The following is a 25,076-nucleotide window of genomic DNA, read 5'->3' as shown; positions in this document are numbered from 1 at the left end:
TTTGCATATTTATACGTTTTCACCTGACCATATAAAATGTGTAAAGGTGTAGAAATGATTTAAGTCATTTGAGTAGTTACTCGGACATTTAAAAAAAAGAGATGAGATTATTAGTGTAGAGAGATAAAAGCTGAGTAAACGGATGTGGTGTGATTGTGAGGAGGAGGGACATGATTGCATTTGCCTGTTGGAGGTAACAGTGAAACGAAAGTGAACACGGGGTCTTTATCAGGAAATAACGTTTCAGACCTTCAGAAATTGCATTTTAACGCCGTGTGATTCAGCAGAATCTGTCTCCGAATAGCCTGAACACTGCTGCATGTGGAGTCGATTCAGTTCAACCGACTCGGAGTCATAATAATGCTGATTCAGTAGGGGTCTGAGTTTCGTTTCGTTTAGTCGAAGGGAAGTTCAGTAGTCGAGAAAACGAAACTCTGTGTGTGTTTTAAAGCCGAGTGGAGCTCAGAGAGAGACATTGCTCACCTCAGCACTGCAGACATGACATTCTCTCTCTCCATCAACACCATCAGCACTGTCAGGAGGAGGTAAGTCTGAAATTCCTCACATGCATTCACACATTCATTAGCAAGCTTTTTGCTTCCTTTACTATGTTCTCTGGTTATAAGTTATACGGCTGTAAGTTTATTTCTCATGTGTATATAACGTAACAATAACAAGACACAATTAGACCATTATTGCATTCACACTGATCATGTTAAAACAGGATCAAACACAAGCAGTGGAATACACACAAATAAATGCAATGCTCCTTCTCTGTCACTCATATGTGAAAAGAAGGCTGTCGATCAGTCTGACCTTCTACACATCATAAGGAATAAAGTAATAAAGGAATAATAAATAATAAAGGAATAAAATTAAGGGATAAAGATAAACAAAATCATTCCATTAACCAACAGCTTCTGACCAATCAGAATTCAGCTGTGTTGAAGTATAAATGATAATAAACCAGATTTGTTAGTTTTAAATGGAGCCATGAGGCTAACTTCAAGAGGGAGGGGAAAAGAGAAGCTGCTGTAACGGAAGTGAGAACAGGAACTCACTCAATTCCTAGACATTTCATTAAACATAACATGTAACTATAAATGGATAAAATGTATAACGTGTCATTTTTTATTAAATAAAAATTGTAATGGTTGGCAAATTGCTGTGGCATAAGAGAAATAAAACACTTTGACATGTGCTGTATTAGGAAAATAATCAACTTTGGGGTGGTAACTGTAACTCTGGTCCATCACACCACTCCGTCACTGATTATTTTCCTGTAACAGCATGACACAGGATGGTTTATTCCTTACACCATGTGTTCATGTATAAAGATAAAGTTTATTTAAATAGAATTTAATAGAATACTATTTTGATTTTTTTTTGCACAGGATCAAATGTGCCAACACACAGTGATAATGTGTTAATGATGCATTATATTTTGTGTTCGCAGGAGAACATAATGCTGTAGCGATGAATTTACCACCAACAAACAAGAAGAAAATTAAAAAGTGAGTGATCAGAGATACTTCACATGTTTATAAACAGGTCCAACTACAACCAAAGACAAATTTCCTTGTATGTGTACACGTACTTGGCTATTATAGCCTGACTCTGATTCAGATTCAGAAATGCCAATTCATAAGCCCTAGAGAGTAAGGAAGGAGAAGGCTTGTTAATGATTGCATAGGTACTGCAGTTCACCTTGCGGACAGCAGATCTAAAATCTATAATTTTTCATCAAATATGTGGCGCCTTACAGCACAAACGCACAAACCTTCTGATACTCCTGGAAAAGAAGGCCCCCAATGGCACCTACAAACTGTTTACATGCTTTAAAGCAGGGGTGTCAAACTCAATCACAGAAGGGGCCAAAATTTAAAACATGGTCTAAGTTGCGAGCCAAACAGGATTAACATTTATTCAACACTTTAAAACTGACTATGATTTAAACAGAAATGTGAATTTGAACAGCCAGACTACAATCATTTTTCTCAAAAAATAAATAAAATTTAAAATTATTGTGTTTTTCGTTAACAATACCTTCAGGCAAGATGAGAATATTTCAAATATGAACAAGTGATGAAAATTTGCAAATTTTTCAAATAAACACTGTCTTGATTTCAGGAAAAGTGCAAAAAAAAAATTGTCTATGATCTTGTATTTCATTCTCTGATCAAAATTTGTATTATTATTATTATTATTATTATTATTAGTTAGTAGTAGCAGAAGTAGCAGCAGTAGTATTAAAACTAGGCGAAGTACACACACTTTAAATGAAACAAAAAATATACTGTATAGGTTATTTAGTTTTCTCTGTCATGCCATTTTGTCCGAGCCAGATATCCCTGTTTTCAAAGTTCACTTTTCGTTTGGCATGTTTTGGGGGGCGGCTAGCTTAAATGTCACTGTATAGGCACTGACCCATGCATCCACAGCTGACCACTGATGACTGTGTCATTAAAGCAGCAGGGAGGAGGGGCTGAAGCTCACAGCTCTTTGCTGCGTGGCAGATGTTGCAGTGCATTGTGGGATTTGTAGTATGAGTGGTCTGAGTGCGATTTACCAGCAGGCCATTAATAATAGACATATGAAATTATCTCTGGGGCCAGATATAATTGTATCACGGGGCTGATGTGGCCTGCGGAATTGAGTTTGACATGTCTGCTTTAAAATTTGGACACAAACCTGCTGTAAAGCATTTTTTTAGCATGTTTATGGGTGTACTTCAGCGCCCCTAGTGGTTTAGTGTAGCGTACTTATTTGTTAGCACAGTGTTTTGCTTTTCTCTTCCTCTCTTGATGTTGATTCCTCAGTCATGCCTGGGAAATATCTTAGACCAGTAACTCTAACATAAATAGACAGACATATCACAGAACCCCTCATTTCAGATTTTTACAAACAAATTATTATTTAAATGTGCACAATAATAACAATAATATTTTTTTTCTCTTAACATTCCACCAATAGGATACATTTTTAATAAAAGTAGATTCCAGTTGGCATTATTTATAGCCATAATAACATAATAACGGTGGGTTGTGGTTTCCATCACTGTAATAAAATTAAGAAAAGTGGCTTAGATTTGCAGAACAAACTGGATCTAAGACACCAGTGCACTTGTGTAGTAACAGAACAGCCCTTAAGATGGCAGCATCAATTCAGCCAATTCAAGGGATTTAAAAAATTTAATTACTTATGTCAAAATTCCCTTATAATTTTTATTATGACTGCATAAACCTAAATTTTCTTCATAACACTTTGTATTTCTTCACAACCCTTTCATAATTATCTTTATAATCACTCATAATGACTTCATAAATTTAACTTTACTTCACTTCCCTTTCTATTTCTTTATAACCCCTTTTGTCTCTATAATTCCTCATAATGAATTCATCAACCTTATTTTTTTATTCTTCTGTAATTTTCCATAATCATTCACCATTACTTCATAATCCTTCATGATGACTACATAATCCTTACTTTGTAATTCTTCCATAGTCTTTCATATCAACTTCATAACCGTTCATAATTACTTCATAATCCTTTATAATTACTTCACAATCATTTATAGTTCTTGATAACTCTTTTATAATTCAGCATTCCTTCATAATCACATCACAAACTTTACTTTGTAATTCCTCTGTAATCTTTCCTAAACTCTTCCTAACCATTCATACTCCTTCGTAATCCTTTATATTATCTTTTTTATTACACATATCATCTTTATCATAAGATAAAACCTTCATAAACTTTATAACTTTTCTATAATCTTTTATAGTCTGTTCTATTTCTTTATAACCCATTTATAATACTTTACAATTCCTTAATAATCCAGAGGCACTGTAATTTGACGGTTTTCTTAAAAAAAAAAAAAAAAAAAAGTAAATGTCTGATCAGTATGAGCAGAAGCAATACAGATTGATGTAATATGTATGTACAGTGTTTAAACACTTACACCTGTACATCCAAAGTAGTGTAACTTTATTACTTTACTCTGCTAGTGAGTTAGCATGCAAATCTCCGACTTATGCAAAATCACTCCATGTACCTGCTTTGAAGTGGATGAGGGTGTTTTAAAAAGCTGCATTTGATCTCAGAGATAGCCGCTGTGTGGATAGGCTAAGGTTTTGGTTTGATATCTACATTTTGACGTGTGTGCTTGGAGATATTATTTTTAAAAGCGAAACTAATTTTAATGTTCTTCTATGTAGAAATGCATTCGGAGCTACAGCGCCACCATTTATCGACTACTTGAAGGAGATTCTCAGACGCTACCCTGATGGAGGACAGATACTGAAGGTGAGAATGGACTTAATCATTCTACATGTTTATAAATTCATCATATCACAAAATATGCAATAAAAAAGCTGACTGTTTTTCAGATATTTAAAGTAAAACAGAGCATTTTGTGTTCTGATGTTAGAAGTAATAATACTCCTTCATACTTCTTCATAATTAATTCATATGTCCTCTATAATTCTTCATAATAACTATATAAAATATCCGTTATAATCCTCTCTATTCTCTCATATACATTTTCCATTGCTTCCTAACCCAAATATCTTCCATAATTTTTGCACATTACATTGCATAGCAATTTGTCGACATAATTTTTAGACAAAACTCCTTTAGATTTACTTTGTATCTCTCTTATAATTGTTTATAATGACCTAACAATTCTTTACAAATACTTTACAATTCCTCCATTATTATTCATATCCCTACTATTTCTTAATAAAGCCTTCACAACCCCTTCATAATGACTTCATAACTCTTACTTTGTAATTCCTCCTGACTCTTCAGTATTCCTTTTATCCTTCATAATTGCTTCACATTTCTTTATGATTCCAGAAATCAGTTCAGAATTCCTTGATAGTCCTATATAAGGTTTTATAATCCTTAATTTAAAATTTCTTCCTAATTCACAATTCTTCATATACCTTTCTATTTCTTTACAACCCCTCCAAAATTCAAAATGAGTTAATAAACTTTGTAATTTCATCCCACGCCTGCATATCTCCTTCATAATCATTCATTATTTTGTCATTATCCTTCATATATAGTCCTTCATATTTCTTCATAATTCGTTGATAATCTTTCATATTCACTCATAACCCCTACATAATCCTTTTTAATTTCTTCATAATGATTTTCTTCACTTTATAAACCTAACATTACAATTAGTCTAGAATTCCCCATATCTCTCTATATATACTTATAACCCCTTCATAACTCTTCATAATGACTTCATAAACCTTCTGTCGTAATTCCTCCCCACTCTTCCGTACCCCCCTCATGATTATTAATTTCTATATTATCTTTCATATCCTTCACTATACTTCATAATCCTTTATATTTAATTCCTATGTACTTCATAAACTTTTATAATTCCTCTATAATCCTTCATATTCCTTCATAACCCAAAACAAGCATTCATAATTACTCAATAATTATTTACTTCACAATCTCTCATCATTTCTTTATGATCCTTTGTAATGACATCATAATTATTTCCTAATACCTCATAATTTATTTATAATTACCTTATAATTATGCTTCATAATTACTTCACAATAATTCATATTCTTTTATTAATCCATCATAATGTCATACTCCTTTATAATCCTCAGTATTGTCACCATAATGATTCCATCATTCATACTTGTTTCATATTTCATTTGTAACACTTTATAACTCTTCATAACCCACAATATGGTATTTAGTAAGAATCCTTCATCTTTCATGCCTTTTCATTTCATTCTCCTTCATAACTGTTCATAACTCCTTTCAGAATATAAACAGTTGTACTGTATATGAATAAATGAGTCTCACTCTCTGTGTTGTTTCACAGGAGTTGATACAGAATGCAGACGATGCTGGAGCTTCAAAAACTGTGTTCATCCACGATGAGAGAAGATACGGCACAGACAGTGTGTGGAGCCCGGCTCTGGGAAAGTATCAAGGTATTTCTATTCATATTTCTATTGCAGGGTGAACATTTAGGCAAGGAACAAAACTAAACTAGACATTTTGAGTCATCTCAAGTATATTTTTGTCACCTTAAACCTGTAATATCAAGCTTCCAGGATTGTGGTGCAAACCAAACAATATAATGCCAGGAACAATAAAATAAAATTGGATTTGACTGAACAATAAGAAACCACGAGGAGAATAACTGGTCACATTTTCTCTGATGTTAATAAATCATTACAGCTCTGCTTTTAATTCTGTAAAGTTGGTAATGATTCCTTGTATGCTTAGAAGATTCATTTTATAAACTAAACTAAAATAATGCCTCATAAAGCTCTAATAATTCCTTGATGACATATAGTGATGTATATAACACATGTTGCATCACGTGTCACAATTTATTATACACATTCATTATACTGCACGACCTGTATAACTAATAATGACTAATAATAGTCAAGTGAGTGATAAATTACATTATTATTCATTATAGCTAAGTTGTAAAGGATTATTTATCAAGGTTTTTCTGTACTTCTGTTACTCTTGCACATTATATGTATATATTCTATTTCCTATAGCACATAATTGTTTCATAATCCTTCATACTTTATAATTACTTTATAATGATTCATAGGTGTTTCATAATGATTCATTTACATTTACATTTATGGCATTTGGCAGACGCCCTTATCCAGAGTGACTTACAATAGTGCAGAGCGACTTACAATTCACATTCCTTTATTTATAAATTTTTTATAATGCCTTTTTAAAACCTGTTTATAATTTATTTTTATAGTCTACTATGGCAACAGCTCATACACAGAGATGTCTATGGCAGACGCTGCACGCAATATAGACACAATTGAATCACTTAATCACTGTTGATTAAACAGATTAATCACTTGATTCCAGATGAATTACCTAAATACCCAGAACACACACACACACACACATGTAGCACCTACTGAACCTTGGAGTTTCGAGTAGATTAGATTAGATTCAACTTTACTGTCATTGTTCAAAGTACGAGTACATAGCCAATGAATGCAGTTAGCATCTAACCAGAAGTGCAAATAGCAATATGTCTATGTACGTACGTATGTACAGTTCTGTGCAAAAGTCTTGCAAAGAAATGCTGTAGAGCAAAGATGCCTTCAAAAATAATGAAATTAAATGTTTCATTTGTTCATTCAAATGTTACATTTAAAAAAATACTATAAAGAGCAGTAAACAGTAATAAATGAAACACAGTCAGTATTTGGTGTGACGATCCTTCGCTTTAATAGTAAATTAGTATTCTCAGGTGCAGTGTGTGCAGTTTTCTAAGGAAATGAGCTGTAAGTGTTACTGAGCATCTTGCAGAAGCAGCCACAGTTCCCACAGTTGGAGACTTTGACTGTCGACTCGCTTCTTATTTCTGCAGCGAAACCCAGCAGCCTTCATTATGTTTTTATCTGAAAAGTGTCTCTTATGGAATCTGCTGCTTTCTTTACTGACATACAAACATTTTTCTGTAACGTTTCATTTTGTGCTGGAAAACTAATGTTTGGAATCTAAAATGTTTTTGTACTGAATCAATAATGTAGAAGTCAGAAAATAAACATCTATAACAAAGTTTGTACTAAAAAAAAATAGGGTGCCTAAGACTTTTGCGCAATACTCTATGTGCAAAGTATGAGGTAGTGAAAGTAGAGACCAGATCAGTGCAAATGACAAGGTGTACAAATATAGAAGGTGCATTGTACAGAGACATGAGGTATATATATCCGGTAGAGAATGTAGAAACCAGGTCAGTGCAAATGCAGAAGGTGCATGTAGTAATTAATCAGTAATGTGTAAGGAGGCAAGTTCAGAATGAGGTGTAAGGGCAAGTTACCACGGTAATGCAAATGACAAGATACAGAAAGCTTTCTCATGTGCTATGCATGTGTTTTTGTAAATACAATTGTTTTCCCCCAAACTGCAATAATGTGTCTGTACGTGTTTTTATGATTAATCTGGAATTGTTACCATATTACATGGAGTGCCTGCCGTAGATATCTCTGTGAATGAGGGGTTACTATAGAAACTCTGAACCCTTAAGCCGCAGTTATAGAAAAGCATCTGCCTCTTTTGACCAGACTTCAACATCACTGTGGTTTAAATGTAAATAACAGTTTTCTATTGTGTGGTTGTAGCTGGGAGTGCATTTCCATGTTGGAGAGAGGCCAGGCAAATCAGTCTAGGCCACACAGGCAAATCAGTTCTAAAGCACATCCCATACATTACAAGTCAAAACAACGTAGGAGATCTTAGCTCTGGTTAGCAGGATGTCATGTGCTTTTCAAATTCCAACCAAACAGATTCAAAGTTCTCATATTTCTCCTTCAATGTTAAAACTCTCAGGAAGTTTAAAAATGCAGCCCGTTTTTTTTTTTTTTTTTAAACCTTTCGCCAAATCCATGAGATCTGATTAGTGCTGTGAGACTGCTAGTCTTCAAGAATGTTCCTGTATATACATAAACGTAAACAACACACAGTATATCATGAGTTAATTTTAAATGCTGATGTGAACATTGTGAGCTAGTTTATCTTTATCCAATAACTTATTTAGTAATTTTGAAGCCCACGTTTATAAATTCAATATAACTGTGCAAGGTGGTAATCATTCATTGTAAATAGTTTTATAATCTCTAATAATGCCTCAAAAAACTCTAATATGTGCTATAAGTAATTCCTTTTTAAATTATATTTGTGTTGCACGACCCCTTATAACTAATAATGATATTAATTATAAAGCAACTGGAATATTTTAAAAACATTATAAATATCATTATAAATATATTTGTCATCATTGCATAATGATTCCTATATATAGTATGTATATAGTATGTTTTATTAGTATGTTTTTTATTTTTATTAGTATGTATTATTATATATGTTAGAGCATATTATACTATGTTTTATTAGTGTTACTGAATAATTTATTGAAAAAAGATAAACTAACTTACAAAGTTTACATCAGGATTCAGATGTCTTCATTTGGTTAAAGGTTTACAAAAAGGCTGATAACACTGAATTATAGTTGGGGTTGGCATTGTAGTTGTGAACATCTTGAGAGTTTTAACATTGAAAAGAAATATGAGAACTGTGACTCAGGGTGTGTGGGATTTGAAAAATCTCACAGGTCTTTAATATTGTTTTGACTTCAGATTGGATAACTAAAGATGTTTTCGATGTGCTTTGGAACTGATTTGCCTGGCCTTGCTCCAACATGAAAATGCACTTCCCAATGCAAACACTGGCAATCATCTGTTATTTACATTTATTCCACAGTGCTGTTGAATTCTGGATTGTGATTGGTCAAAAGGTGTTGATTAATTCTCTATAATAGCAGCTCTTACAATAGCACAGCTGCAAATCACAGGTTTATATTAATGCACTTGTTCTAATATGTTATCGTTTCTATTGTAACAGCTCATTCACAGAGACTTGTACAGCAGACACTCCATGTGTAATGGAAACACTTATTTCCAGATTAATTATGAAATCTTGCACAAACACATTATTAAAAGAGGCACAGGTTAAGAAAAAAAACCCTAAAACACCTACAAATGACAAGGAAAAACAGAGTTGCATTTAACTTTCTGTTTCCCAAAAGGTTTCGTAGGTGCTATATACACCTTATATGTGTTTGTGTCCTTGTTATTTTTGTATCTGGAATTAATTGTTTCTATATTATATTAAAAATAACTTATATATATAACTTATATATATATATATATATATATATATATATATATATATATATATATACTAAAATATATTAGAATATTAGCATTAGAATGGCTGTGTACATAAACACATGAATTATTGTGATACAATTATAAATCATCATAAAATAATAATTTAGTATCATGATATAATTAAGTACTATAAAAAGGAGTATGAAAGATTGGGTACAAATTATAAAGTGTTATAAGGGGTTATAAAGGAATAGAAAAGAAATATAAAGGAATTCCAAATATATTACAAAAATACTTATAATTTCATGAATAAAGTGTCTTATAACCTATCTACTGTATAATGAGGACTAAGCTAACATGTAATGTTTTATAGTCTGAAATCACAGTAACAGCATTTAGTCTCACGGTGCTAATCAGATATGTTGTGTTCTGTGAAAGGTTGACAAGAAGACTTAGTACATTGCATTCCATTTAGTGGCATTTTTGTTTGTGAACTTCCCAAGAGTTTCTGAAAGATTTTGTTTAAACTTATTAACAGTGAAAAAAAAATCGGGGTATGCGGAATTCAGAGAAGCACAGGACTACCTGCTAAACGGGTCTTCAATGCTGAGTTCACCTGAGATAGGAAACTAATGGTGTTTTTGATGTGCTTTGGAACTGATTTGCCTGACTGTCCTGAAATGATTTGCTTGGCCTCGCTTCACCTTGGAACTGCAGTCACAGGATAGTGAACTGTTATTTACATATACCCCTTCTTTGCCTTGTGCTAAGCACTCCCACTCACACTGTTTCATATTCCAGTGTCTCGGTCTTCAGGCAGCAATTATGCTAAATGTCTGAGTGTGTAAGCTAATGCCTGGGCCACAGCCACATTAAAGGATAATGGGGCAGATTCTGAGGGAAATTTGCCCATCTCAGTCATTGCAAAAGACTGTAGCTTAGTGGTTATTTGAGTTACTGTAACATTCCTGTCATCTCAAACCAATCTGTCCTCTCTCACCAACAAGGCTCTGGTTTTAATTGCTGGATTCCCCTTAATAAAAATCACATTGACTTTACAGACTTGGTCCTGTCTCTCACCACATGTTACAATGGCTCATTTTGTATAGACACTGACGTGAAACTAATTGTTACTGTTTGACAGAACAGAAATATTGATGACTGAATTTTGAACATCTAGTTACAAGACCATCATTTTAATAGGCACAATTTGACTTAATTTCAAATGAATAAATGTTACTAAGCGCTAATAGCACGTTGCATTTAGTCAGTGAGTGCATCTCAGTTGATCATTGTGACCAGTTCTGATTGATTTTAATACCACTTTACTGTTTTGTAGGACCCGCTCTCTACGCATTCAATGATGCAGACTTCACTGAGGAAGACTGGGAAGGGATTCAGCGAGCAGGGCGGAGCATCAAGCATGACGATCCAACTAAAGTGGGGAGGTTTGGGATCGGCTTCAATTCCATTTACCATGTTACAGGTGAAGAATTTGCTTTTTGTTTTTAAAGTTTTTTGTGTTTTTAAAATGTTCTGTGAGTGCAGACCAAGACCTCAACTAAAAAGTGATTTGTGGATCTGGAAAAAGTTAAGATCTCTAAGAACTTGGGCTGGAATTCTGTTTTTAGATAGCCACTCCATCCAGACTCTTGAGGAAGAATTGTTGAATAGTAAATAGGAAACGGGGTGGTGGTGGCTGCAGAAACTTTGACATGAGAGAGATGGAAATTGATAGGAAGTTAACTAGGGAGATTCAGGTGTGATGATTCTCCCAACAGTTAAAATGGTAAAACTTGTTATGGTCAATAAACCAGCAAATGCTCACTGGTTCCTTTTTTCATTTACAGATTTGCCATGTGTATTCAGCTCCAAACACCTTGCAGTTTTTGACCCTCAAAAGCTGATGTTTGATGATGAACGTGAGGGCTACCGCTGGTCCCTTGATGATGAAGAAGACAGAAAGCACCTTTTGGAATTCACAGATCAATTCAAACCTTTCCAGGATATTGTTAATCTAGTCTGTGATAGTGCTTGTGCTTGGGAGAAGATCATTAAGGAGTGCTATTTTAAAGGAACACTCTTTCGGTTTCCTCTGCGTGATGAATCTTCAGAGATTTCTGACAATTTATACGACTCTAAGAAGGCTACCCAACTTTTTGACAGCTTCATTCCAGATGCAGACATTAGTGTTCTGTTTCTAAGATCAGTCTCGTCCATTTCTTTGTTGCATATTGATTCAAGTGGCAGTGTCACCAGTAGGATGAATGTTTCTGCATCATCTCCATCAAGCAGTCTACAGAAAAGTGAGGATTTTAAAAGAAACTGTGTGCAAGGCGAGACTAGCTTTAAAACGGTGTCCTGCAGTTCACCATGTCAGGAAAACACAACCACCAAGTGGCTCGTGACAGCATGTCGCTTAGTGGAAGGACGTGTACCTGAGATTGACACACTTGCTGGCAAACTGAGTTTTTACCCTCAGGTTGACGTAGCATTTCAGTGCGATGAAGACAGAGCAAGTGGCAGTGGAAGACTGAGCTGCTTTCTTCCCCTTCCAAACAATGAAACAAACAGGACAGGACTCCCCGTTCATATTAATGCATGCTTTGGCCTTACAGACAACCGAAGGTACATCAAGTGGCAGGAAGAGGATCAGAAGAATGACGAATCGGCAGAGTGGAATGAGCTGCTAATGAAGGAGGTTCTTCCTCATGTATATCTCAAGATAATCCAAGATGGTATCCAACTATCAAGAAAGTCAATACTGCCTGTAAGTGCTGTGTACAATCTTTGGCCTAATCTGAGAGAGACGGAACACAGGCCACGATGGCATGAAGTTGCAGTAGACCTTTTCCAACGATTATTCCAAAATCAAGAAATCTTTTCTCTAGCTAAAAACGAGAAAAAATGGGTGGCTGCTTCAGATGCTGTTTTCCCAAGTGATGACACTGACACTGATATGATGTCTGCAGCTTTCCGTTTATTGATTGAGAAAGGAGAAAACCTTGTTTTTGCTCCTGAACATGTTCTGCTCAGTATAAAGAAAACCTTCCCGAACCCTGACACTCTGCAATGGGTGACGCCAGGTTTTGTTAGATCCGTGCTCCACAGAAGTGAGATCGAATCAATTGGTAAGAACGAGAAACTGTCCATCTTGGAGTATGTGCTCAGTGATGGAAGGTATGAAGAACTAAATGGTCTACAGCTCCTGCCACTTAGTGATGGAAGTTTCAGGTCCTTTACAAACAAGGAGGAGGACACTGCTTTGATTGACAATGAGAAGTTTTCACGGTAGGCCCCGTTACATGACTCTTGTATTTTCATGTGTTGTGTATTGTCAGTGTAACATGTATATTCTTCTTTCTCCAGGGTGCTGCTGCCTTTTTGCAAAGACAGATTTTTATTTGATGATCTGAACAGCAACACAGTCCATCATCTGAGATGCATGGCTATCAAAAGTATGGAAATTATTGTGTTTTGTGTATTATTGCACAAAATGGTTTATGGGGATGCTGGCCATTTCACAAAATCTCATTTTAATTGGCTATAATGTAAATTCAGTATCCCCTACGAACAAAATACTGTTTCCTTGCTGATGCTTTTGCTACAGTCTTAATTTCATAGAACAGTTATGAAATTTTTATTGATAATTTAACATCATTCTAATAGTAGTGTTCATTTAACGCGATAACTGCTGGAGTAGCATACTTACCACTAACAAATGGGCATATCATAACTAGACTAATGCAGAAATGATCAAATGCTTATAGCTTTTTTGTAGCTTGTATTGTACAAGACATATTTTGCTTAAAATTAAGTGACAACCTTAAGCTGCAAAAATGCAAATACAATTATAGTGACAATTATATATCTGCTCTGCTTAATTCTAGATTCAAATCTGTATCAACTGATTAATTTGGATGCAAACAATGTTGCTACATTTGCCAAGAAACACTTACCCAGAGACTGGAAAGAGGAAAAAGGTCATGTGAAGTGGAATTCAGTTAAAGATGATCATCCACCAAAGACATGGCTGAAAGAATTCTGGAAGTTTCTGAACACTCACTGGACAGAGCTAAGGGATTTTATTGGCATGCCTTTAATACCTTTGGAACCACTTCAACAAGCAGGCAGTACTATAATGTTAGCAAGATTGGAGGAGAAATCCACTTTGATTTTCCAGAGCAGCAGAGACTCCACCTTGTCAGATCAAATTCAAAAAGTGGTTAAGGCAATCGGAGGTACTGTCATTAAGAAAGATGAGTGTCTGAAGCATCATGACATTGAAAGTTATGTCCTAACACCATCCCCAAGGAACATCCTGCACATCTTTTTAAATGTGGACATAGACAAGGTCATCAGTGGCATTGCCTTTGCTTCAATTCATGAAAAAGAAGAGTTTAAAACCTATATCTCTTCTTTGGATTGTCTCTCTGATGTAGAGCAAGATTTGCTGTCAGCGCTTCCCATTTTCAGATTGATGTCTGAAAAGTATGTTGGCATTGCGTCAAAAAAAGCAGTTATTTTAAAGTCCAACCCAGCCATTCCAAAGGATTTACCCGTCCCTGACACCATAGTCCAGTGTGCAAATGAAGCTGACCGCAGACTTTTGAGTCTCCTACACGTTGAGCTTCTGGATGCTGCCCAGTTAGCCATTTACTTGGTAGACTGTATTGATGACATGCAATTCACCAAAGAGGATGAACAAAAAATAATGACTTGGATACTGAATCATGGACATCTCCTATTCTCCCAAAGTGAAGAATTGCTCAGGAAAAGCAAGAATCTCAGTTTCATTATGACAGAGCAGGGTGAACGCAAAAGGCCATCAAGTGTTTTTGATCCCACAAAGAAAACCTTCCTTGATCTTTTTGAGGAAGACTTCTTCCCACCGCAAGTTTACAGGTCACCAGAGATGCTACAAAGCTTGAAACAACTTGGTCTACAGACAAAAGAAGAAGAATTATCCCCAGCAAATATTCTTCATGTTGCCTCACAAATTCAAAAGCTCCACATCCACTCACGAAACAGGGCTTTTAAAAAGGCTGATGTTCTTGTAAGTGTATTGAATGGAAATGACCTGCTCTCAAAATTCTCTGAGGAGGAGAGACAAGAGCTTCTTCAGTTTCAGTGGGTTCCTTGTGAAAATCCAAATTCAATTAAAAGTAAAAACAGCCAGAAGAGGTGTCTCTACAAACCAACTGAAATAAGGGCATCAAAGTATTCTGCAATTGTGGGACATGTTATGCCACTTGCTTCCGACCTTAATGAGAGTATCTGTCAAAAACTTGACCTTTATAGTTCTCCTCCAGCTGAAAAAGTCTGGGAGAATTTGTGTGTACTGGTATCATTAGCTCCAACAATGGTCAGCCCAGATTCAGATTATGAGTTCAAAAACAAGTTGCACAGCACATACAAATTCATGCAAGAAAACAGTGAACATTTCAGAAAGGAGATGAACAATAAATGCATTCCTTGGCTCTGGAGCCAGACTGAGTTTGTGTCACCTCGGGAAGTAGTGCTCAACTATCCAGCTGGACTGGATCTTAGCCTTTACATCAAGAAAGTGCCAGATGAATTTTTACAATATGATGACCTGTTAAGAGAGTGTGGTGTAAAGGAAACACTTGATGATGAAGAAATAGAAGCCATACTCAGTGACATTAAAGAAATCATTGATGACAGGACACCACCATATGGAGAGTCATCTGAACTTAAAGTGTCTACAGACATCCTTGACTGGATGCGGAAAAATGAAAAGTCTTTAAAGGACAGTACACCTGTACCAGTCATGGCGCAAAATCAAAACTTCACCTTGCAGCCTTTGAAAAATACTGTTTTTTGTGATATCAGTGATGATGGGTTAGAAGACTTAAAACAAGATAAGGAGGAGTTCTATGTCATCCATGAGGAGGTGCTACCTGTCACTGCAAGATGGCTGAAAATTCCCTTTCTAAGTACTCGTATATTGAAACCACAGTTTATAGGAGACGAGGAAGTGTATGAGGGAATTGAACAGTGTGGTCAAACAGAGCCAATCACTCAGAGAATCAAAAATATACTCAAAGACTATGATGACGAAAGTGACATTTTTAAAGAACTCATACAAAATGCTGAAGATGCGGGTGCGAGTACCTGTGGATTTATGCTGGACTTCAGAACACACCCTTCTGAAGGGCTTATCGATGATGGTATGGCTGTATGCAATGGTCCTTGTCTTTGGGCTTTCAACAATGAGCTGTTCTCAGAGGAAGATTGGAAAAACATTGTTAGAGTTGGCTCTGCATCGAAAGAAAACAAATTTGAGAAAATTGGAAAGTTTGGACTAGGTTTCAATGCTGTTTATCACTTGACAGATATTCCGTCTATTTTGAGTGGAAAAAGTCTTCTAATCCTTGATCCAAATGTAACACACTTGGAAAAGCACATACGTAGCAAATCAAATCCTGGAATTAAACTTGACTTGTTCCAAGAGAGACTGTTTAGGAGGTTTCCTGGACAGTTCAAATCTTATCAGGGGATTTTTGACTGTGATCTGTCGAACAGCAACGAAAAATATTACAATGGTACTCTGATTAAATTACCATTTCGCACAGCAGAGGAGGCCCATACGTCAGAAATTAGCTCTAAGGTGTATGACAAAGAGCGCATAAATGCCTTTCAGCAGCGCTTTGCAGATGATTCTCTAACTCCTTTGTTATTTCTTAAGAACATAAAGTCATTGTCTCTTCAAATCTTTAAACAGGAACCAATAGAGACAGCCCTGAAAATCTCCAAAGAGGTAATATGTTCAATTAAAATTTCAAATGAAAGGCATTTACAGGACATCAGAGAAGCTCTGAAAAACCTTGACACAAACTACAATGAGATCGTTGATTGTTTTGCTGCAAACATTGTGGAAGTAGTTTGTGAGAATGCTGAGAGAACTAGCACCCAATACCGGCTGATTTATTCATGTATTGGGACAAAGGATTCACTGAGAATGTTTCAGAGAGAACTGCATCAGTGCAAATTTTCCTTGCCAATTGGAGGAGTTGCTGTGCCTCTACAAAGAGAATCAGACAATATGTGGTCCCCAGATGAAAGATGTGCAGATGGCCAGGCTTTTTGTTTTCTTCCTCTTCCAATTGATACAGGCCTCCCAGTTCATATCAATGGATCTTTTGCAGTCACATCAAACAGGAAGGCTCTGTGGGGAATTGGTACAAAACTGGAGTGGAACAAAGCATTACTCCAAGATGCGGTTGCTACAGCCTACATCACCACACTGCTTGAGTTGAAGAACATATCCCAAAATGGGAATCTTCAAAACTATGACTACTACACATTCTGGCCTGATACTGAAAAAGTAAACAAAGAATTTCAACCTTTGGTGAGTGCTTTTTACTCAGCCATTGTACAGAGCTCCAATGTCAGATCCCTGGAGCTCTTGAGTAATGGAAAATCCTGGTGCTCCTTTGAAAATGCAAGATTTCTTGATCCAAGTATTCAAGAAAATGAGGCAGTGGGGAAACTTGCCATGGAGGTGTTCCTGAAATTTACAGAACCAAACTACTGTGCTGTCCCTTTGCCGGCCTGGGCAAGAAATAATTTAATTCGATGTGGCTTCAGTGAGATGGTAAAGGAGAGAACTTTTAGCTGGTTTGACTTTTATCAAGTAGTTTTCAAGAACTTGAACAAAATGGATGCATACTGCAGGAATGCTCTTATATTGAATGCCATAGACTTGAATGATCATGCAATTGACACATTGCTGAAAAGTCATGCATGCATTCCAACACAGAAAGTAGGAACACTTCAGTTCACCAACAAACTGGTGAACCCTCATGGGAAAGTAGCATGCTTGTACGAGCCAGAGGAGGGCCGCTTTCTTGATGGTACCAAAAATGACTACTTCACTCAAAAAAGGATTCAACGACTATCAGGCTTGGGAATGTTGACTGATGTACTCACTTTAGAGGAAGTTATAGAGAGAGCAAAGAAAATCTCCAGAGTTTGGGCTAAAGACAAAAATAAAGCATACAAACATCTTCAGTGTCTCTTTGACTCAATGAAAAAGTCCTCACATGTTGATTCTTTGCACTGGGAAACCCTTAAACATACATCATTTCTTCCTGCTCTGGGTATCAATCAGCACAATGAAATAGTGACCATACTTAAAAAGCCATTTGAAATCTATGATTACGAGTGCTACCATGTAGTAAACACGATAGAATTCACTGTTGATCGTTTAAAGCTAGAGTTAATGCCAGATGACCCAGTTCTCACAAAATTGGGGGTGAAGAAGAACCCACCAGTTGAAACAGTACTCAGACAGCTCAAAGAAGTACACCATCGTGTCAAGTCATTTGAAAATTCTGTACTCTTTAACATTGCCAGAAGCTGTTATGACTATCTCAACAAATATTTGTTGAATGATGGCGATCCCACTGTTATTATTAAACATGCGCAATCAATCCCATTTGTTCTGATTGAAGATCGCTTTGTAAATGTGCGATCAGTGGCCATGGGTGGTGAATTTGAGGAAAGGCCGTACCTCTATGTTCTTCCCACCATCCTGTCCAAATTTGAGAAGCTCTGGAACTGTGTTGGTATTAAAAGACAGTTTACAGCAGAGCAATTTGTTGCTGTCCTTGAAGAAATTAGTACTTTTTCAAGACCACTCTCAAAAAGAGATCTTCATGTCTGTCTTGACATACTTATAAAAGGGCTGTATGGGGCTGTAGATGGAACTGTTGAAAACTGTCTAATGCCTGATGAAAGAGGTGTGTTGACAAATTCAAGCAAGCTGAAATTTAATGACACTCCTTGGATGCCTGTGCAAGCTGGGGTAACTCTCTGCCATGAACTAATACCGCGAGAAGTTGCATGCTGTTTTGGTGTAGTAACAACAAGACACCATACACTAAAGAGTCATCTAGTTAGTGAGTTTTCACCCTTTGCTAAGGAGTTCGGACAACATGAGAAACTAACCGTTCGGATAAAAAACATAATTGAAGCCTATCCAGCCAAGAAAGATATCCTGAAAGAACTCATTCAGAATGCTGATGATGCAGAGGCAACAGAAATCCATTTTGTATGGGACAAACGAAAGCATGGAATTACGAAAACATTTGGGGAAAAATGGGAGTTGCTTCAAGGGCCAGCTCTTTGTGTGTACAACAACAAGAAATTTTCAGATGAAGACCTGATAGGTATTCAGCAACTAGGAGAAGGAGGAAAACGTGGCACTTTGGGTAGAACTGGGAAATATGGTCTTGGTTTTAATTCTGTTTACCATCTGACTGATTGCCCATCTATATTAACTGGTGACAAAAATCTTTGCATATTTGATCCAAACCTGAAATATGTGGAAGCGGGAACAAAGGAGTCTCCAGGCTGCATGTATTTATTGGATGAAAATTTCAAAAAGTCTTTCCAGGATGTTTACCATACCTTTCTTCCTGAAAAATTTCCTCTTAATTCTGGAACCATGTTCAGACTTCCACTGAGGACAGAAGAAATGGCAGCCAAATCAGAAATATCTATACATGCAGTTAGAGATTATGAAATGATGGAACTTTTCCAGGCTCTAAAAGCAGATTCGGAGGAACTGATTCTCTTTTTGAAGTACATCACAAAAATACACTTCCATGAAGTCAACAAGGATGGAAGTGATGTCAGTCATTTCCTAATTGAGAAAAAAGTCACTGATAGTACAGTGGAGCAAAGGGAAGGTTTTCATAAACATGTTCGCAATTCCCTCAAATCTGGGATGGTAATTCCATGCCAAGCTATCTATAAAGTTCAGATCACATCAGGAAAAAAACAAAGCCTTTGGATTATTGCAGAGCAATATGGATCCTTTTTGAAAAACCAAGAAGAAGGTAAATCCCATGACAAAGTACCTCAAGCAGGCCTGGCAGCTTGTTTAGGCACAAAACCTAAAGAAAATGAATTTCATGGAAGGGCTTTTTGTTCTCTGCCATTGCCAGGAGAAACTGGTCTTCCTGTCCATGTGAATGGAAACTTTGAAGTGGATCATTCTAGAAGAGATCTGTGGAAAGAAGATGGTGAGAGTTTAAAGACCAAATGGAATCAGTCACTGCAACTGAAGACCATTGCACCACTGTATGCTGACCTCCTAACACATATCTGTGCAAGCCTTAAAAAGGGTGAACCCAAAATATTAGTTCATCTCAAATCACATCTGAGCTTTTGCTTGAGGTTCTTTCCTTTTGCGTCAAAAAATGTTGCCCAAGTCTGGCATGATATGATCAGTGAAGTCTATAGGTCAATCAATCAACGAAACCTTCCTGTGGTACCAACTCTTAGAATTGTTACTGATAACTCTTCGCAACTCATTGACCCAAAGTACACATTTGACTGGTCAAGTGTTTCAAAGCCAGATTCAACAGATTCACCTCATTTCACAAGAGACAGCCCCGATAACATCCTCCAAATTTTAGAGCGCACTGGAATGAACTTGGTACCATCTTCAGTGGAAATTGAAAAAGTCAGGGAGAGTTTTAAGAGAGCAGGTGTGGAAGTGGCTGAAGTCAGTCCTTTATCAGTAATCAGTTATTTGAAGAAGAAAAGAATGAATGATCTCTCACAAACTACTGATGATTTACCATTACCCATCAACCAGACTTTGATCAAAGATTCAAAAAGTTGTTCAAAACTCCTGAATTTCTGCCTGAGTAATTGGTCTAGCTCTGTGGCCCCAAATGTTCATAAAAAGTCTAGCTCAATTGACCTTAATGGGCTACCTCTCCTCCTCACCCAAGATCAGATGTTGAGGAAGTTCAGCTCTGATTCTCCAAAACTAATCTCAAGATTTGCTGACATTTTTCAGGAACACAAGTCAGAATTTGCAGATTATCAGGTTAATTCTAAGCATGAATCAATTCTGCATGAGGGAAAATACACTGAGAAATTAACCATCCCAGTGGCAGCGAAGTTCATAAAGCCAGTTCTTCAACAACAGCTTCAACACTCACTGCTTAATGAAACAAATGGGCTTTATATAGCAGGAAAAGAAACAAAAGAATGGCTGAAGGAACTGTGGAATTTTTTTGATGATGAAGTGAAGGTTTTCCAAGGGGAAGAGGAAAATCAAGTCTTTAGTGAAATAAAGAAACACTTCTCTGGCAGTCCCATCTTGCCTGTCAATTATCCTGGTCAAGAAGAAACAATTTTCCTACAGAAAATTAGCAAACTACATAGTATTGTTCATGATCCCAACGAGGCCATTTCTGCTATTCTCATTAAACTTGGATCCGTGATGTTACACCGTAGGTTTTTCCTAGGGCTTGGTCAATTTTTGTACAGATATTTACAACCAGAACTGTTAAATATCAAGGACAGCAGTGCCGTTCTGAAGCAGTTGGACACAATTCCGCATTCACAGTATGACATGCTTTCTGGTGATGAAAGTGATGAACTTCAACACTTCCTCCAATCTGGCATCAGCTACTCTAAAAACACAGTTGAGTATCAGAGAATGTTTAAGTCTTTACCTTTGTTCCAGACAATATGTGGAAAGCGGCAAAGGATTGATTTTTACAGGAATATATTCATTCTGAATTCTGCATTTCAGGAAAGATTTCCAGGCTTGTACATGTTTGATGACAGCAACTGCATTTTTCTCAAATACAACCATTTAAATGAAAGACTATCAAGATGTCTGGACATTAAGATTTTGGGGGATTTGGAGTACTGTTTAATATTTATGATTCCTTCTGTACACAAGCTTAAACAGACCCAGCTTCTTGATTTATTAAGGCTACTAGTGGAACTTAGCCAATTTTTTGACTATGGAAAGTATAAAGACAGCATTGCCTCAGCCTTGAGAGATGTCAGATTTATTAAGGACATCAATGGCTGTCTTCAGGTGACCTCATACTTCTTTGATGACACTGTACAGCTGTACAAAGTTATGCTTCCAAAGGAGAGGTTCGTTCCAAAGACTTTTTTGGAACAATTTCAAAACACTAAACAAGCAAAAGCTCTTCTACATGACCTAGGACTAAAACATAAAGTATCTGAAGAAGAGGTAATGAAATTTGCTCATCAGATCGAATCAGATGCTAGAGGTAACATTGAACTGCAGGTTCTTAAGCATAGATCTGCAACATTGCTTAAGACAGCGCTTCATTTTGGTGTCGAGAACAATTCTAAATTAATGCAAAGAATTACAACCATAAAATTTATATTGGCTGTGCAGATTGAGCCAAAACTTTGTAATTATCACAAAGCATTTGCCCAAGAAAGGGATGTGGTTGCCATCAGTGGATCACTGCTTGAAAGGGACCCTGATCATCAATATCTCATATGGACTGCCATGCCAATACTGCCCTCAAGGGACTTCACTCCAAAACAGTTAAATACCCTAAGGAAGGCTGGAGCCTTGGATGAACCACCCTCAGAGCAGGTCATGCAGAACCTAAAAAATATCTGTAGATCTCAGTGCAGAACAGAACAATTGGTAGAGACAAGAGCTACAGTGTTCAAGAACTCATATGCCTACCTACAATCTATGCATTTTAATGAGGCTTTGTTGGCTGACCTCCCTCTTGTTCTTGTTGAAAATGACACAAATCTTGTGAAAGCAAGTCAAGCAGTCCTGACACTACCTAATGCTAACGAGTTTAGGCCATACCTCTACCCCATACAACCAAAACATGCAAGGTTTGCAGAATTCTTCAAGAAGATTGGTGTTGAAGAAAAACCTACTGTCACACAATTCTCTACTGTGCTTGAGGAAATCTATACAGAGTGTTGTGACAAGACAACACTTCAACCAAACCAGCTGATAACTGTTCAACGTGTTGTGCAGCAGCTTTTCTGTCTGATAAAAGAGGAGGGAAAAGAAACTCACTTTCAGAAGAAAACCCTATACCTCCCATCAACAGATGGAAAACTCTATGAGTCCAGCATATTGTTTTTCAATGACACCTTCTTTCAGGCCAACAGACTGGAAGATTCACTGAAAAATAAACTGAAGCTACTTGTGAAACTAAACCAGTGTCACCTTAAAGAAGATCCCTACGAACATCAAAAGCTGTTGCAATTGCTTCCTAAAGAAATTCGTCCCAGACTGCTCTCTCAAGTCATTTCTGTGAACCTGGTTGGTGCAGATGTGGAACACTGTGATTACGGAAAATCATGTGAATTCAGTGGCTGGTTTCAAAAACGTCTGTCCTCTCATGAGTTCCATCACGGTCTTATTTGTCTGATCAGAGAACAAAGCAAGGGCACCATTTCACAGACTAAAGCTGCACACATGTGCGAAAGCACATTTGGTAAAATTCAAATTGTCTGTTGCAAGGCTTTACACACTGAGCTTTTGTTAAATCACCAGCCACTAGAAGGTACTGAGACTGAAACTCAGGTTTATGTGAAAAAGAAGCAAGATGAATGTGTCTTCTATTTGAAGCACAATGATAACATGGCTCACAAAGTGGTGAATGAGGTCAATATGTATCTTACCAAAGAAATCAATGCTCTTCTGGAAAACACCTTGAATTCATTAAGCCTACCAGTACTTGGACATCTTTTATTATGTGAAAACATGGAGGATGTTGAAAGGGCCTTGGAACAACACGGTGTCCGTAACACTTTGAGTAATGAAGAGGGACTTGGATTTCGTCCAAGCCCTGGAACTCCTATACCAGAAGAATGGCATGATTCCCTTGATATGGACCCCCTCAACAGTTTTGAGAAAGGGGAGTATGTTGGTTTTAGTAAGGATGAATTGGGAAATGAATATGTTTTTGCCATTGTTGTGGAGTGTCTGGATGAGCATCCAGGACAGACCAAGCGAAATCCTTCAAGATATAGAATACAGATAGGAAATGAAAAAATCATTGAAGTTAGCTCTCTTGATCTTTATCAGTTTAAGAGAGAAAAAAGATCAGCTCCAGTTGGAAATGTTACCTGCACAGATACAGACATTTTGCATGTACTATCACAGTCTGAACCTTCACGGTCTGTACCATCACATTCTGGACCTCCACGGTCTGTACCATCCCCAAAGAGGCCCTTACCACAGACTTTGGAGGAGGTTAAAACAGAGATTGACCAGAGCTTGGAACAGATCTGGAAGATGTCAGATGAGGACAAATCAAAGGCCATTAGACGCCTGTACTTAAGGTGGCATCCAGACAAGAACCCAGACCACATAGAGCTTGCCAATGAAGCATTTAAATATTTGAAGAACAGAATTGAAGAGCTACAGCAAGGAAAGACCAAACACAACACATCAACACAACCAAACACAACACATTGGGCCAACTTCAGAGATTTCTATGATAGATGGAACTACGAGGCTGGGAATCACAAAAGGGGGCGGGAGCGATTCTATCAGAACAATTTCAGACGGCAATATAATTTTTGGTCACACTTCAAAGAAACTCCAAGACCAAACAGAGAGGAAGCTAAGCGCTGGTACAGACAAGCACAGTGTGACCTTCTTGCTGCTCAGAGCGACATTGGATACAATGCGAGCCGAGAGTGGTGTCTATTTAAGGTGCATCAGGCAGTGGAAAAAGCTCTAATAGCCACAGAGTTCAGAAGGAACGGACAGCATCCTGGGACTGCATCCACCATCATAAGCCTTGCCCAGAAGATATCACAGTATGCTACCTACCTTAATGATTTGCCCCATATTGTGAATCAGCTGAGGGCATTGGGTGTCGATGCTAAGAGAACTCAATACCCAAACTACCACCCATCTCCCCACATTCCAAACGGTCAATTCAAAGCCGAAGATGCACAAGAGGCAGTGAAAATAGCAACAAAGCTGCTAAGGAAACTGGACAATTATATTACTGAGTGATTTGCAAAAGTAAATATATGTATGTTTATGGTAACTTGAGAAATTTTGTTGTACTTTTTTCTACTTTTTTATTCAACTAATGTAGACATGTAAAAAAAAAATACAGATTAAGACTACCACTATACACAGAACTATTTACTATTTCAATAAGATTCTTTTGTACTGTATCTTTTGTTAACTTACTCTACTGTATCTTTTGTCAATTTACTTTATGTTTTTTTTTGTTACTGCTGTACTGCATACAATCATCAAAGCCATCTTTCAAGAGAATATCTTGTTTTCTGTTTGTGTGTGTGTGTGAGAGAGAGAGAGTCTGGTGTTGTGTTTAGGCTAGACTAAAAATGAATTGCTTTAGTAACTGTGAAACTACATTGCTTTCAATAATAATAATAATAATAATAATAATCACCATTAAAATAGTGGCCAATTAGCCTACACAAGATCATGAGGAGCCTGGAGCCTATCCCAGGGAACTCAGGGCACAAGCGAAACCCCAGACGGGGTGCCAACCCATCACAGGGCACAACTGCACACACACACAAACACACATACAC

General features: G+C 36.9%; 1 protein-coding gene across 1 annotated transcript; it reads left to right on the top strand.

The window, feature by feature from the left end:
* The first annotated feature begins 342 nt into the window (after window positions 1-342).
* Window positions 343-24,811, top strand: LOC113525973 (sacsin-like). Its single transcript, XM_026912683.3, has 8 exons — window positions 343-545; window positions 1,457-1,514; window positions 4,218-4,305; window positions 5,858-5,969; window positions 11,041-11,187; window positions 11,552-12,992; window positions 13,071-13,159; window positions 13,592-24,811. The coding sequence occupies exons 2-8, from the start codon at window positions 1,477-1,479 to the stop codon at window positions 24,520-24,522; spliced, it is 12,846 nt and encodes a 4,281-aa protein (XP_026768484.3). The 5' UTR covers window positions 343-545; window positions 1,457-1,476; the 3' UTR covers window positions 24,523-24,811.
* Window positions 24,812-25,076: the final 265 nt, after the last annotated feature.

The sequence above is a fragment of the Pangasianodon hypophthalmus genome, chromosome 5, assembly GCF_027358585.1.
Source record: "Pangasianodon hypophthalmus isolate fPanHyp1 chromosome 5, fPanHyp1.pri, whole genome shotgun sequence".
Taxonomy (NCBI): domain Eukaryota; kingdom Metazoa; phylum Chordata; class Actinopteri; order Siluriformes; family Pangasiidae; genus Pangasianodon; species Pangasianodon hypophthalmus.
Note: the sequence above shows the minus strand (reverse complement) of the source record. Positions and strands in the feature narration are given on the sequence as shown.

Excerpts from the sequence above, each read along its gene's own strand:
- LOC113525973 (XM_026912683.3), top strand. The coding sequence starts at position 1,477 with ATGAATTTACCACCAACAAACAAGAAGAAAATTAAAAA. Across the intron at positions 11,188-11,551 it reads TTCCATTTACCATGTTACAG|ATTTGCCATGTGTATTCAGC; the intron begins GTGAAGAATTTG and ends TTTCATTTACAG. Across the intron at positions 12,993-13,070 it reads GACAATGAGAAGTTTTCACG|GGTGCTGCTGCCTTTTTGCA; the intron begins GTAGGCCCCGTT and ends TTCTTTCTCCAG.